The 16,160-nt window shown below is 39.9% G+C and overlaps 2 protein-coding genes across 18 annotated transcripts in view; both read right to left on the reverse strand.

Moving 5' to 3' along the window:
- The window catches only part of MAK16 (MAK16 homolog), a 1,030,778-nt gene that overhangs the window by 741,557 nt on the left and 273,061 nt on the right, over nucleotides 1–16,160 (reverse strand). The gene's annotated exons all lie outside the window — the stretch shown is intronic.
- NRG1 (neuregulin 1) overlaps nucleotides 10,841–16,160 on the reverse strand; it is a 1,132,381-nt gene continuing 1,127,061 nt past the window's right edge. For 13 of the 17 annotated variants that reach the window (XM_050802453.1, XM_050802452.1, XM_050802463.1 and 10 more), the window contains one exon: nucleotides 10,841–15,047. In XM_050802453.1, the coding sequence (XP_050658410.1) occupies nucleotides 14,393–15,047 (655 nt within the window). In that variant the 3' untranslated portion in view covers nucleotides 10,841–14,392. Of the gene's footprint in view, nucleotides 15,048–15,435; nucleotides 15,578–16,160 lie in introns of all 17 variants that reach the window. The other 4 variants (XM_050802456.1, XM_050802468.1, XM_050802467.1 and 1 more) reach the window with 1 other exon arrangement.

The raw sequence follows: 16,160 nt of genomic DNA on the forward strand, positions 1-16,160 counted from the left end.
GGACTGTGAGTTTATAAGATAAATAAACCACTGACCTGGCCTTGGAGCACAGATGTTCTGGCTTTATAGATTTAACCATGTACAAGTCCCTGGGTTGTTCATATTTAAATACCTGTGTATTAGTTCATTCTCACACTGCTATAAAGAACTATCAGAGACTGGATAATTCATAAAGGAAAAAGGTTTAATTTGACTCACAGTTTTGCATGTCTGGGGAGGTCTCAGGAAACTTACAATCATGGTGAAAGGGAAAGCAAGGCACCTTGTTCTCGAGGAGGCAGGTAGCAAGCAAAGGTGGAAGAGCCCCTTATAAAACCATCAGATCTCATGAAAACTCACTCACTATCATGAGAACAGCCTTGGGAAAACTGTTCCCATAATCCAATCGCTCCTTACCAGGTCTCTCCCTAAACATCCGGGGATTACAATTCAAGATGAGATGTGGGTGGGAACACAAAGGCTAACCATATCACCCACCTTGATCATTCTCTTCATTATGGTGATTGTACTCTGGGAACAATAGCTCCCACCTAAATCGCTGTCCTGAATGTAACTTCCTACTCAGAATTTCATTCAAGAGGACGAAAGGGCCTAGAACTTCTTGTGACGGGAGTTGTAGAAACTATTGCAACTCTCGCCCCTTGTGCAGGTTTTACTAACCATAAAATCATACTATGAGAGCTTACCACCTCCCTTGAAAGAGCCTTAGCAAAAACTAGTGCAAGTATATCAGCGATACAAAAGTCTTTAGACTCACTAGCAGGAATGGTTTTTGATAATAGACAGGCTCTGGATTACCTCCTAGCTGAATGAGGAGGAGACTGTGCTGTCATCAACAAAACCTGTTGCACCTACATAAATGTGTTTGGAGAAGTGGAGACTGACATCCAAGACATTTTCAAACAAGCCAGATGGTTACACACACTTTCCCAAAGTAACCTAGAGTGGATCAAGCCTGTTACTGATTGGTTTCCAAAAATCACTTGGCTTCTTCCATTCCATGCATCCTTTTAATATTTGGTCCCTACCTTTTTAATCTTTTACTAAGTTTGTATCTTCCAGATTACAGAGATTCCACCTACACGTGACTATGCAATCCTAATACCAGCCTACAACAGTAACTTCCATTTACATGGGGCCCCTTGATGGAATTTAGTTTCTCCCTATCTGCCACCCTTGAACAAGTTTTTCATGACCCTTTGTTCCTTTCGTGACAGAGAACAAGAAAGGGAAAAATGCAACCTACACCCTCCAATGCTCTCCTTTCAGCAGGAGGTAGCCAGACAGGCTCGATGCCCCTCTTCACTATAGTGTTTTCTCTTTCTTGAGACCCCAATAGGCAGCAGGTAGACAGACATGAGGCATGGGGAAATATAAAGGGTCAAAGATTTGACCAAAATATTTGTCAGAGGGAAAATGAGGAGAGCAAAATCACCTGGTGACCATTGAACAAGCCCCAGAGACAAAAACTCCTTGTCTGAGGAATTTAAAGGGGAGCAAAGACCACCTGGTGACTATCAAACAGACCATCTGGAGGCAAAACTCCTTATCTAGAAAAATAAGAGTAATTAAACTTCCTTAGTATCTAAAGTTGGCATCTGGTTCCAGGGCTGTTTCAATTTTGATGAGTATAATAATTAAAATTTCTCTGCATCTCTGCAATGCCATGCCAAAACTCATTTCACAAACCTAAGCTCACACCTTAAGGTCCATAAATGCTCCCAAGGAAAAATCCACCATGGTATGCTCAGTCCTCTCACTGAGGTGTTCCGCTGCACCCTTTTGTAGTGTTCTTCCTTTCTAATGAACTTTCCTTTTTCAATCCTATACTGTTGTTGGTAAAGTCTTTCTAACCAACCCACGTGTCAACCACTGCTGGGGCTATGACACCTTGCCAGGCACATACCACTATCAGCATTTTCACCAAAACCATTCTACAAGTCTCTAGGAAGTTCTAAGCTTTCCCCACATGTCTTATTCTGAGTCCTCCAAACTGTTTCAACCTCTGCCCATTACCCTATTCCGAAGCTGCTTACACCTTTTCAAGTATCTTTATAGCAGTACCCCACTCTCTGTGGTACCAATTCACTGTATTAATTCATTCTCACACTGGGCTAAGGAACTACTGGAGACTGGGTAATTTATAAAGGAAAGAGGTCTAATTGACTCACCATTCCACGTGGCTGGGGAAGATGTCAGGGAACATACAATCATGGTAGAAGGGGAAGTAAACACAACCTACTCCACAAGGTGGGAGGACAGTGGAGTGAGGAGTGAAGGGAGGAGAGCCCCTTATAAAACCATCAGATTTCGTGAGAATTCACTCACTACCATGAGAACAGCCTGGGGGAAACTACCCCTGCCCCCATAATCCAATTACTTCCCTCCAGGTCTCTACCTCAACACCTGGGAATTACAATTCAAGATGAGATTTAGGTGGTAACACAAAGCTTAACCCTATCAACCTGGTTGTCAACCTGCTGCACTTTAGATTTGGGGAATTTAGGAGGTCATGAGCAATGGGCTAGCTGCTATCCCAGGTGTGGGCACCTTCAGGCATCACTGAATAGGCAGCCTAGGAGACTAATTCTGAGTCTGACAAGCACAGATTGGCAGGAGTTGCAGGTGTGATCAACTCCATGCCAGGGACATGCCGTTTCACTGAAAGTTTCAAAAAGCTCTGTAGGTACTTCCTATCCAATTATCTTTAAAGTTGGAAGTTGCATAAAATTCCATTGATAGCAGGTAGCAAACTGGGCTTATATATTGGACAGGAAAGCTTAAAGAACACACATGGCTATATTCTTTTAATCTTCAGGTAACTAAATTTGGAGTTAGCCTTAGAATCACTGGGTAAACCAATAAACAAAAAACCTTACTTTTAAGTTGACAATTTGACAGATTTTTTCAATCAATAAAGAAGACTACATTTCCAGACTGGAAACCTATTGGGAAAAGAAGTTTTCTGTGGTAATATTAGGTGTCCTTCCTCTCCCTTGCGAATAGTTATACCGTGCCTACCCAAGAAGTGGAATTACCTAGAATATCCCTGAACACTTAGTCTTACAAATCAGCATTCTATCCAGAATAAAAAGTTACATATTTCACTGATTTATACAGCATGTTCATTTCATATGTTTTACTCAGCCTACACATTTGGAAAACTTGTGGGCTTGTTCTATGCAAGGATATCTTTGTACCTCTTCAAAGGACTGAGCAATTAGGTGGGGTTTAATGCTACGGTCAGTAAGGAAATCTTCTTTATAAGGCTGACCTAAATGTGGTACATATATACCATGGAATACTACACAGCTATTTAAAAAAGAACAAAGAACAAAATCATGTCCTTTGAAGCAACACAGATATAACTGGAGGCCATTATCCTAAGGGCTTTAACACAGGAACAGAAAGCCAAATACTGCATGTTTTCACTTATAAATGGGATCTAAACATTGGGTACTCAAGGACATAAAGATGGGAACAATAGGCCCTGTGGACTACTAACGGGTGAAAGGGTTGAAAAACTATCTGTTGGGTATTATGTTCGCTACCTAGGGATGGGATCATTCACAGCCCAAACCTCAGCATCACACAATATACCCATGTAAACAAACCTGCACACGTATCCTCTAAATCTAAAATAAAAGTTGAGAAAAAAAAAAAAAACTGACCTAGTGAAGGGTGCTCAATTAAAGGGCTTTATTTTCGAGACTTTGAGAAGATGTGGGAGGGAAGGAGGACAAACAGAAATGAAGGGTTAATTTTAAGCTTGGGTTCTTGGTTGAAGAGGGAGCCAAGACAAGCGTAAAGGTACATTTAGCACTCACGCATTCACTACAAAATCTAGTCTAAACTTTGAAGTCTTCATTCCTTGAACTCTGACCTATGGTGTTTTTGACCATGACTTAGCAAGCTTGGTTCTACTCCTGTGTTTCTGATTTTGTTGTAACAATTTACAGGTTACTCTTTTCTTGGTTTTAGCTTTAAAGGTGACTATGATCACCGAGATTCCTCATGTGCTTCCCAACCTATGTAAATACCCTGAGTCTCTCGCTGCCAGAGATATATTCTCTAGATGTCCAGCATCTACCATATTCCAGGCACTGTCTTAGGCTCTGGGCATACACAAATAAGACAGTGTCTTTGTCTGTCCTCAATGAATGGATGGGCTGCTGAGGGAGGAGTTGCAGTTAACTACAAGTTCTGAGATAGATGGAAAATGCTGTGTTAGAGAGTGTATGGCATGCTATGAGATAGCAATTGAGGAACACTAAAGGTCTGGAAACTTGGAAATAGGTCATGGAAGGATTCCCAGAGAGGGAAACTCTCTTTATCCAGAGAGAGGGTGAAAGAAGTTTGTCAGGAGGATGAATGGAGAAGGGAGCTCCAGTAAAACGGAACAAGGGCAGGGATATGTAGCAAGCACAATACTGTGCTTCCTGAGATATGCAGGTGGCTGAATGTTGTATGCGGGATGATTCTAGGATCAAGCATTAAACAACATTGAACAAAACCATAGAAGTAACTGCCCTATCAACTCCCTGTCAATCCTGGCTAACTCAGAATAAATATTTCCGTGCTTCCCAAAAATATTTTCTATCTCTCTAACACTTTCTGAACTCGCTTTGTGTCAAACACGGAACAGGCTTACTGCTCAGAACTTTGAGCAGGCAACAGTATCTGGTTAGAACTTAATAACTTTGTTTCATTTTTATTATATTTATTTTTACAGTTTTATTTTTATTATGGCAACTGATAGCAGTTTTCCATTCACAGCATTGATACAAAGTTTTAGTTGAAATTACTTTATTGTAGTTCAAAATGTAGTCAATTAAAAATAAACAGTATGCAAAAACTAATACAGGTGGTACATGAATATGTCAATAACCATAAAGTTCATATGCTAAGGATTAGCGTTTCATAAACACTGGTGTGGTGTATTTGGAAACTAGAAAACAGTAAGATCAGAATGAAGAATGAAGGCTGGAGACAAGTTATGATTGACGGAAGCCAGACTGTGAAGGGCTTCCTGTGTCAGGTGGGGAGCCATGGAGGGGCCATAACCAGGAGATTGACACAATAAGGTCTGCAAGTTAGACAGAGTCTTCTAGTATGATGTGAAGGATGGCCCAGGGGAGTGAAAGGAAGAAGACAAGTCAGGAGGCATATGGAACCCAGTGATAGATGATGATAAGAGCATAAACAAGAGCCGAAGTAGTGAGGCTGTGAAGGAGGGAGTGAACTTGTTTGACCTATCAGTGGTACCATCACCATTGTCACCAATTAGATGTGCAGGGAGAAATCTAGAATATTGCTCGGGTCTGGCTTGATCAGTGGGTGGCATGTGGCTCCACTAACCAGATGAGGAGATGTTTCCCCTTAGTTGCTCCTTTGCTTGATAACTGACATGATTTTGACCCTGAGTGAAACCTTTCATCTCATTGACTCTGCATTAATAGCTCAACAGGAAGGATTCAAGTTCCTTCCCTTCACAGTCCTGGCTAGAGATCTAACACCTCAGGCAAACAGAGCAGAATCCAAAACGTGTGGTGGATTAGCATATTTTCGTGTTGTGAAAGAGAAGTTTTTGGTCAAGCAAATCATGGAAAAGATGAAACACCATGGGACTCTGCCTTACAACTTTCTAAAGGGCCACCACTAATCAAAGAGGACTGTCCAGTTCAATACAATTTCTCTAAATTCTTTCTAACCCCAATAATTTGTGACTGAATTTCTGTTCACAGTAAGTTGTGTGGTCTTTGGACTTCAGAGCCTTTGAAATCAGAGGTATCAGTGAAGGGAAGAGCTGGGAAGATAAGGTTTTTAAACTAAGGAGGTACTAAAGGAGGCCTTGTTTTGCAGAAAAAAAAAAAGTAAAGGGAGGATGGAATCTTTGTAAGGGAGACTCTTGAGTGAGGGCAGAATCATCTCATTATTAGAAGATACCTGGTTACAAGGGGTTGGGGAGCTTGGAGTAGGTGACTGTCATGCACAGCATTTTCTCTCTTCCTTATTCTCAATGGTGAAGAGAACTTGGGATCCAAGATAAAATTGTGTTGTTAACTGAGGAGCTGCAAAAGTACAAATCAAGGAAGCCCCTTCCTCTGAAGAAGATGAAAAGTTCACTTTAGCCTCAACTGGGAGAAACTAGAAGTCCTCTACTGTTGAAGCATCTCACTTCAAGACAAGGGCTCCTCCAGTAAGGCAAAAAAGAATCGTCGTCTAGGGACTAGAAGACAAGTATTAGCTCAACTCATGATAATAATTAGAAACGTGCAAAGTTTACATCTAGGATATTATTTCTTGAATATCAAAAATAATAAAATGTCCTTATGAATTATTTTTATCATGAGCTAAAGTTTTTTATTTAAATGAAGAATAAGGAATGGAAAGTTATATTTGACTCTCCTGCCATTAACAAAGCCTATATTACAAGCCTGATGATTGATATCAGAGACTAAGTCACCCCCACCTTGGATGTAGTATGAAGTTTTAAGGGATTGAATCCAAATAGGCTACATCCATAAATTATTAATTGCTTCATACCCAGGATGAGAAAAATATCCTGTTTTATGCACAGAGTAAAGAGTGAAGAGGAAGTGAAGAGGAAGTGGGAGCTATGTGGTTTCTCACATTTAGAATTTAATCTGAAACCAGACTAATTCGGTCACTCTGCAGACTTTTGGTGGGATTTTATATATATATAAATTTTATTTTATTTATTTTATTTTATTTATTTTATATATATATATATTTTATTTTTTTGAGACAGAGTTTCACTCTTGTCACTCAGGCTGGAGTGCAATGGCACGATCTCGACTCACTGCAACCTCTGCCTCCCAGGTTCAAGTGATTCTCCTGCCTCAGCCTCCTGAGTAGCTGGGATTACAGGCGTTAGCCACCATGCCTGGCTAATTTTTGTAATTTTAGTAGAGAACGAGGTTTCACCATGTTGGTCAGGCCAATCTCAAACTCCTGACCTCAGGTGATTTGCCTGCCTTGGCGTCCCAAAGTGCTGGGATTATAGGCATGAGCCACCGCACCAGGCATATATATATATATATGTATATATATGTGTGTGTGTGTGTGTGTGTATATATATATATATATATTTTTTTTTTAAAGAAATGGAATATGTCTGAACATCCTGGGTAGAAACTAGGACAAACACATATACTGTCAATCTAGGATCATTTTTGTTCATTCTTCTAGATGTTTGCAATGATGTTTGGAGGTAGTATTATTACAACTCTACAGAGTCATGGTTTAGCAAATTTCTGTTAAATTATATTAATAATAAAACACTAATGTAATAAGCTACTAAAAATGAGAGTTAACATGAAATAGTATGGCTGCATAAGAAGCAAGCTGAACTTATACTGCATCATAAAAACAAACACATAAAGTCATGGGTGGTGGCTCATGCCTGTAATTCCAACTCTGGGAGGCCGAGGCAGGAGGATCACTTGAGGCCAGGAATTGAAGACCAGCCTGGGCAACGTAGCGAGATCTTGTCCCTACCAAAAAAAAAAAAAATTGCTGGGCATGGTGGAGCACACCTGTAGTCCCAGCTACTTGAGAGGCTGAGGTGGGAGGATTGCTTGAGCTTAGGAGTTGGAGGTTGCAGTGAGCTATAATTGCACCATTGCCCTCCAGTCTGGGTGACAGATCAAGACCCTGTCTCAGAAAACAAGAACAAAACCCAAACCTAAAGAACTTATTAAAGCTACAAAGTTAAATGTTGTTTGGTGATATGTTTCTCAACATACAATTGTTATTAAAAAGGATTTGCTTACCGGCATTATGTTGGAGAAATAACATAAAATTTATTTGATCCATTTGTGCAATGTAGACCAGGTCATTTGGAACTGAGAAACCTAGATTCCAAAACTTAAGGACCTGGAGGGGAAGGAGCAAATGGAAGGTGGCATTTGAATACTCACTATGTGTTAGACACTTTCAAGCTTCCTCACACGTATTTAAGTTTAATCCTGATCACGTCAAAGTTTTGTAAATCAGGAAAGAAACTTGGGGTAGGAAGCTGTCCACAGTCAGTAAGTTTCTAAGTGGTGGGGAGAGTGCTTTGACCACAAAGTTCCTCCTCTTTTCACTTTAGGATGCTACCTACATGTCGAAATTGTGAATTCATTCTCACTGCTACACTTCATTTCCTTGGAAAGCTAAGTTTAGGGAAAGGTGCATAGAATCACTAAGCCAAGCAAATTGGCTTCTGGAATCACTCTAAACCAAAGCTAGAAGGACTCACATTCTTCTAAAAAGAAACTTAGCAGTAGATGTAACATACTGTACACACAAAAGTTGAAAACTAAAAACCCGTTTCTGCTGGAGGCAGGAAAAGAGGAAGAACGCAATATAAAGAAACTGGATTTGCAGTCAGAAAACCTGGGTACAAGTGTCAGTTCTGCAGCTCTCTTAGATATGTAACTCCAAGAAATATTTTAACCTTCCTGAGCCTAAATTTTCTTCATCACTTACCATATCATGTAAAGAGAACAACAAAGAGATAAAGGATGCTTTTAGGCCATAAAGATATCATGAAATGTGATTTTTATTTAATAGTTCATTTCTCTCTATGTTAGCAAATCTATACATAAGCCATTAAAAATGTTTAAATCTACAGAGGTAATTCTTTAGCCTTTTCGGCATCCTGTGGGGTGGGCAGAGATGTCTTTTCTTCTTTCCAATTCTGTTCCAATAAGTTCATTTGAAGGGAAAGGGTTAGAAAGAGATCCTGGGTGAAACTATTTTCCCATTCTCTGTCTCTTCTTTAAAAATTACTAATTTCCTTCTCCTGGTCTGTTTTTAAAAAGCTCAGGTAGATCACAATAGATTTCCTACAGGTAACAAAACTCTTTTCCTATTTCCCTGGTGGATAAAGTTTTGAAGCACATTAAAGTTCAAAATCAATAACTACCCGGAGAAGACCAACAATTATAGTACCAGGAGGTCAACAGGAGCCTGAAGATACCTACAGGGGAGGGGGCATGGCCACCCTGCTCAACAACAACCTTAAAGGTTAGGAATATTGCAGCTTCCTGCAGCAACAAGACAGTTTTGTCTTTCATAAACTGAAAGTAGTGGTATTTCCTGCCAAATTAATCTTTTGGAGTAATAGTTCCTATATATTTATTTCATTAAATCAGTTTCAAAGAGGACAAGTCAGACATAGAGTGCAAAGTGATTCATATAAACTCATCGAAACTTTCCACTCCTTCCAGCATCTTGAGTCTCTAGATTTCACACCTGCCTTACTTAACCCCAAACTGTGAACATCAAGTCATTTTGTCATTCATCGTTAGGACAGAAAAGAAATCTAATGATTGGGAAGACTCAGGTTAGAAAGACTCAGGTTTGCTTGTTCCCAGAGCCAACTTGGGTTTGAAAATCAAGAGATAACATGGTTTCAGCCAAGAAGGAAGAATTATAGTAGTTATCCAGACATTCAATCTGGCTGTACGTGAGCCTTCACTCTTTCCAAACCACCTCACCTCCCTCACACACGTGCTTCTACCTCAAATACTATATCCCAAACAATTTTAACCAAAATCACTACGATAACTGCTTATCGTGTTCAATTTGGGTACAAAGCCTCAGCAAAAACCAGGAATAACGTCTCAATCTTGAAGTTTTAAATATTCTCTGTGTGGCTGGTTGGCTAAATGACTATAGAGCAAGTGAAAGAGTGTGGTGGCTTTCGGAGAGTGTTTGGAATTTTTGTCTCTCTATGTGTTTGTATGTGCATGAAAACTAAAGTTGTTGAAAATGTGAAGATTTCAAGCATTTTTGAAAATTTATTAATATAAATAGGAAAAACTAGCTCAGTCAAAAGTTACAATTTAAATTTCCTGGACATACAGAGTGTTTGGAAATGATCCTCGAGGAGCTGTAACTAGGTAATAGGAATTGGGTACATAGATGGAGGTGGACGTTGGTGGGAAGTCTCAGGTTACCCGCAAACTCCAAAGGAGGCCACTGTTTACCCCAAAAGATGCTGACCTCTATTCCATATACTTCAGAAGCTCTTAACCTACCTGGAATAATGAGTGCAATGTTTGAAATATGTGAAAAGTACCATGCAAATATCTATTTGTTAAAATATGGCTTTTGTTTAGGTTAATTGCAATAAGAAAAGTAATACCCTCATTTCTATGACTCAGTCTTAGAATATGAGAATTTTCTCATGCAAAGGCTCCTCCCTGAGCAGTTAGATAGACATGAGTTTGATTTGTTTTATTGACAGAATAAGGGGAATGAACCCAACTTGGCCTTCTCCTCTTTTGAAATTGAGAATCCATAAATTGTGGGCCCAATGGAAAGTCAATTAACTGATGCTATAGGGAAGCTTAGTGTGGCCAGGTCTTAACCGGCTGCCTTTTAGGCCACTATGGGCCATTGAACTATTTGAACCACGAAAGCATTTTTCGTTGCCTTTCGTGATTGAATGGCACGTTGTCATTTTCTTTACTCTGAAGGAGTTTCTTACTATCACTACAAAACATAGCAACAGCCGGGATCCAGGCAGTCATGCTCTAGAATATTCTCTCTCTGTTATTGTGTATGGAGGAAAAAGGAAGCATAGTACTGTCTGGTTGTGTGGCCTCTTCAACGAGGAAGAAAGTGATAAACAGCATTGGTGGGGAGGAGATGATTTAAGAATAGGTGGTGTGGCAAAAGCAATGGACAGACAAGCAGCAACGGATAGACAAGGTGATCATGGGGTCCATGGAACACAATCCTGAATTAGCACAACTATGGGAATGAGATGAAAGTTGCTGGTCTAACAGACTGAAGCTGTAGTCTGCTGAGCAACACTCCCAGGTCTCCACAGAGTAGCATTTTTATTGCAGTATGTCTTTCATGGAAAATGGACAAAACTTTAAATAAATCACAATTACTTATTGCTTAGTATTTTGAATAATAAATTCTTTAGTTTATCAGTACCTCACGGCCTTCAATGTGCATTCTTCAGATAGTTTCAGTTACATATACATTCTTTCTCCTGAACAATAAATTATTCTTAAAAAAAAGAAAAGGAAAAGATACATAATTTTAAAGCAAAGAAAAACAAAAGAACATATATTTTTGACATTTATCTTAAACTTATATGGAAACAACTCTATATGTTAGATGCTTAAATATAAATAATAAAGGACATTATGTTATTTACAATGTTACACAGTAAGTTGAGAGAGTAAAAACTGACATTAACTCATAAAAACAGTAAATGATATAAGAAAACATCCAAGTAATATACAATATGTATTTACAAAAGAATATATAATAGAACTTGTGATATGTGGCCATTTCCTTCTGCCTACATTTCTCTTCAGTGTTTCATAGGTCTTTGCAGATAGAAATCTTTGGCTGGTGGAATGCAGCCAGTACTATTAATACAAGATAAGACCAGGCCTTCCTTATTTTCACCAATGTGAGCCATGCGCCCTTTAACCCCAGGCCATAAAAAGGAATAGTTACTGAGCAAGTTACCCTGGATAAACTCCACCTCTATCAAGACAGTCACACTGAAACAAGGAAGAGATAGCAGGTTTGGGACATGTTCACCCACACAGAGGACCATTTTGTAGAAACTAGAATGCTGTCCAGGCACTCTTGGGGGCAAAAGTCATACTAAGCAGGAAGGGAAAGTAAGACAGAAAGTGAATCTTAGGTAAAACAAAAGGAGTTTTGCATATATTCGCATGTATTATGCTCCACTGCATACACCTCAGTGGGATACGATTTTCGACCCAGGAAACAAAGTTGCTGTCAAACTCCTGGGCAGTCTCTACCACCTTAAAACCCAAGATACCTTTCCATATGCTGGGAATATAGGATCACACTCCGAGCGCCACTTCACTGCCTGAATTTATTAACAGAGGTGGTCAAGAGTGACATGACAAGCAATACAGAGATACCCTTGTGAACACAAATCAAGTGGCCATGGCAGGTGGTGCTGAGCAGTCAATTGGCTTTTCTTATCAAGGGTGCAAAGGACGTCCCAACTATAATAATAAACCACCTCTGTGAGTGATTAGAGTCAAGTTGGAAATAGAATTTCCTCTTGTCTTCAATTTTCATATATATTTGCAATTTGAAAATGCATAGCAATTCTCATTGTAAGAAACATGTTGCCCATGGTTCTCAATAGAAACTTCTATTTATTTTTAAAATTCTACCACAATGGGACATCTGAGTTCCCCAATGCCCAAATAATTTTAAACAGAATTTTTAGGGTTTTAAATTCATGGTAGGAATTTCTTTATTGAAATAGCTAAGGATGAGTCAAGGCCTTCAAAGGCAATGTTAAAATAATTTAGAGAACTTCATTGGACTGACTGTCTTCTTCCCCATGCCGTGAGCTTACTCATTTCTGCAGAATTGGAAAATCAGTGCAACTTGCAAAGGCTCCTTAGTGTAGGTTAAAAAGCAAATGAGGATACCACTGAGCACAGAGAAAGTGTCATGTGAACAGTGACGGAAAATTTGAGATACTAAATAGTAACAGTAACTTCAAGAATCTGCAGACAGGCATCTGTGTGGATTGTAGGAGCATGTGGGAGCGTAACATGACTCATGCCCAGCCTGCATTTTTCTGCTGAGATCTACTTCCATGTCATTTCTTCTTCTTAATTGTTAACATCAAGATTTGGTGAAGAAATATATTCAGTTCACCCGCAAAAAAGAAGCAATTACTCTCACTGACTCCATGAACCCCCCGATAACCTGTTTCTCATTTGTCCCATGGCTCCTAAGAGGCCACGTGAAACCTAAGTAAAGCTCCAGCCCGGATTTAACAGGTATCATACAGGCCATGAAATGGGTTCTGTGTTTCAAATAATTTTTTTTCTTCCATTTTCCTTTATTAGCAGTTATTTCAAGTGTTAATATTTATAGGCCTTCCTTTGGATTTACCATCACAAGAGAACATGCAATGCTTAGGCCAATCTTAGTCCTACTTTATGACAGTAAAGCAAAAATTAAAGGAGATGGGGGAAATGGGTGAGAGAGCCTGTCAATGGAGAGGTCAGGACACAGGTGGGGGTCACTTCCGCAAGTAAAGGTGCAATCTTTCCAACAGGATCGACATTTCCTGATGAATCATTACTTGTGATCCCAAATCACATACACATCGGCCATTCCTGATAAAAATGTTCAGGCACAGTTATGACCTGATCAAGGCAACATGGAAAAATACAAGACAAAGAGGGGGAGAAAGGAGTGGTCACCCACATTTTAAAATTTCAACCGAGTCACCAAGCTTCTTTCCACCTATACAGTCACTCCTTCTGAACACTTTACAATGGAAATACTTCCCTATGATGACAAGTCACCGCTATTACAGCAGGCATGTTTGACTCCGGAAGTATTTCAGACAAAATGCTGCATGTGCTGTCTGGGCTGGGCTTTTTGTGCCGTAATATGCCTCTTTTTGAGCCGAGAAGACACAACCAATCACTAGCTTCAAAATCAGTGAAAACTACAAGTCAGAAATGATTGCACCTTTATCAGCCATGGTTTGATCGTCAACTAGATAAGCTGCTGGATCATTCCCCCAGAGAGAAAGTGACATTGAGTCCTCTCATAAGGTGTTAGATTAACCCTGATAGCAAGCCAGAACCCATTTTCTAAGCTATCCCTAAAACTGTTGCTTTTTATCAAGAGAAAAAAAAATTCAAATAAAGTAAATGAGAGCTCCTTTTAGTAAGAGCAAGCTGTCTTCTGATTAATAATATAGTTTTTTTTTTAATCACAGTATTACTTTCTTCCTAATATTTAACATTACTTAATGCGGTTTCTTGCTGTATTTAATAGTAGCATGCTGTTGGATCTACTATTATCTCAGAGCCCAATGAGGCAAACCTTTGGCTGGCAGAGTAGACACAACTCATTTCATATTCTGAAAGCAAAGAAAACTTCATACACAAGTGAGGCGTATCTGGATGGATGTGCCCAAGACATACTGATCGGGTGCTACTACAAGCAAACAGAGGGACAGTTGCAAGTCTTGCAAATCATACATCCAGTCAACATCATAATGCAATGCACAAGAAGCCAGCAAAAACTGAATCTATGAGAGGTTTTGCTGAAATACTGTGGAAAAGCAATCACTGTAACTGTACAAAACTTGCTCTCGACATAACATAACATAAAGGCACCATTGATATCTTTCTCGTTTTGAAATACTGTAAAAAATTGCTACATATGGCACATAACACATTTTTTACATACATATATTTAATTTATAAAAGTTTTTTTTTCCTGTTTTCTATTTGCAGAACTGCTAAAATAAAATAAATTGTTTAATTTAAGGTGGAATACTTTATTATATAAAATAAAGTTTTACAGGTGAATCTATGTGTTTATTTAGGTTTTATACAGCAATAGGGTCTTGGTTAGCAATTACACTAGACAGCCTGGCCTGGATTTCTTCCTGTGTCGAGAAGCGGCCTGCTGGGTTAGTCCTGCTGTCAGCCAGGCGGAAGGCAGGTGTTGCCTCAAGACTGGCTGCCAGGGGGTTCTGTATGCCCAGGAAAGGTGTATCTTCACCTACTCTTTCATCTTCTGTTTCGCTCTCTGAGTTACTGCTCTGGGAGCTTGTGTTGCCATCCACTTCCAATCTGTTAGCAATGTGGCCATTGGGCTTGGTTCTTTTGGCCCGCCGGCTATTGGCGAGTTTCTTAACAGGCTCTTGGGCTGGCTCGTACTCCTGGGTCGTTTCATACTCCTCATCCTCCACTATCCTCAAGGGGCTAGGGGGGAGGCTGTTACTGTCATGCGCGGGGTTGTGATGGAAGGAGCTGAACTGCTGAGGGTGATGGTCAAACTTCTTCTCCCGCAGCCTTGGTGGTGTCACGAGAAGTAGAGGTCTCTCTTCTTCCACGAAGGGGCTGACCGCCATGGAAGGCATGGACACCGTCATGCTGGACACGGGTGGAGACATTTCCGAAGGGGGTGATTTGGGGGAGCTTGGCGTGTGGAAATCTACAGGTGACATACGAGCCGGGGTGGTCATGGCTGACACATACCTGTGTGAGCACAGAATACCCTGCATAAGTGTGGTGCAATAAGAGGCACATAGCAGGGAAGGTAAGGGGACAGAGTTCACAATAGTATATCATCAGAGAACAGAGAATTTCTATTCATTGTAGACTGCTCAATTATTTACGCTAGGACATTCCACACCCTTGGAATCGAAAATTAGGTAGCCAAGAGTTTCCTCACAGGAGTGCATGCAAAGATCAGCTAAATTGCCTAGCTCATCAAAGCTTTTGGGATTTTCAATCTCATCACAATTATAAATAAAGGCATATGAGCCAAGATAAGAAGGCATTAGGTCCTGGAAACCTCTCAGCTTATATAAGGACCAAGGCTCAGGGATTCGGAAGGGAAAGAAGTATTACTTAAATACTATACCTTCCTAAAGGCCAAGGGGTCTTAGAGAATGAAGCCCAAATGGGGAATGGAAGAAGATCTAAGATGAGTTGCTGATAGCTGGATCTGCATGCATTTGGATCTGTGTGCCTTGTTTCTCCTTAGCTCAGCTATAAGGTTATGTCTTATGAAAAAAAAAGAGCATAGTAACTTAGATTTATTCCTGACAACAGTGTCATACATTTGTGTGCTTTTCATATTTTCCATGAAATGCAACTAGTTAACATTCAATTTGGAACTATCCATCCCAGTGTCCAACAAACACAGTCAAAGGTAAGCCTGAGAGAGCCTAATGTTGGCTTCACAGTTACCACAATGAGGTTATGTCCAATCTTTGGTCTATCTCTCTTCCAAAACCCACAACTATATCAGTCTTTGGTTAATCTCTTTCATGATGCCTCAAGGGTTGGCTGTACCATGTTACCTTCTATCATGTTATGTCTGATAATGCTCAGTGACTCTTGCCATCAGGCCACCAAGCACACTGTTTTCACCATACCATGCTTTCTTCCCCCAATATAAGAAGTCCTGACTTTTGGCACTGAGGAAGACGTGGCTTATTCAGAGTCACATTTCTCAGCTTTTGATAAAAAATGCTACCAACACACAAGACTAAATGACTCTTTTCTTCACACTGGCATTCACAGAGTCTAATTTGACATGACCTGAGATGACACGGAGTGCCATCATCTGAACTCTCGCTAACA

Source organism: Macaca thibetana, chromosome 8 (assembly GCF_024542745.1).
Source record: "Macaca thibetana thibetana isolate TM-01 chromosome 8, ASM2454274v1, whole genome shotgun sequence".
NCBI lineage: Eukaryota > Metazoa > Chordata > Mammalia > Primates > Cercopithecidae > Macaca > Macaca thibetana.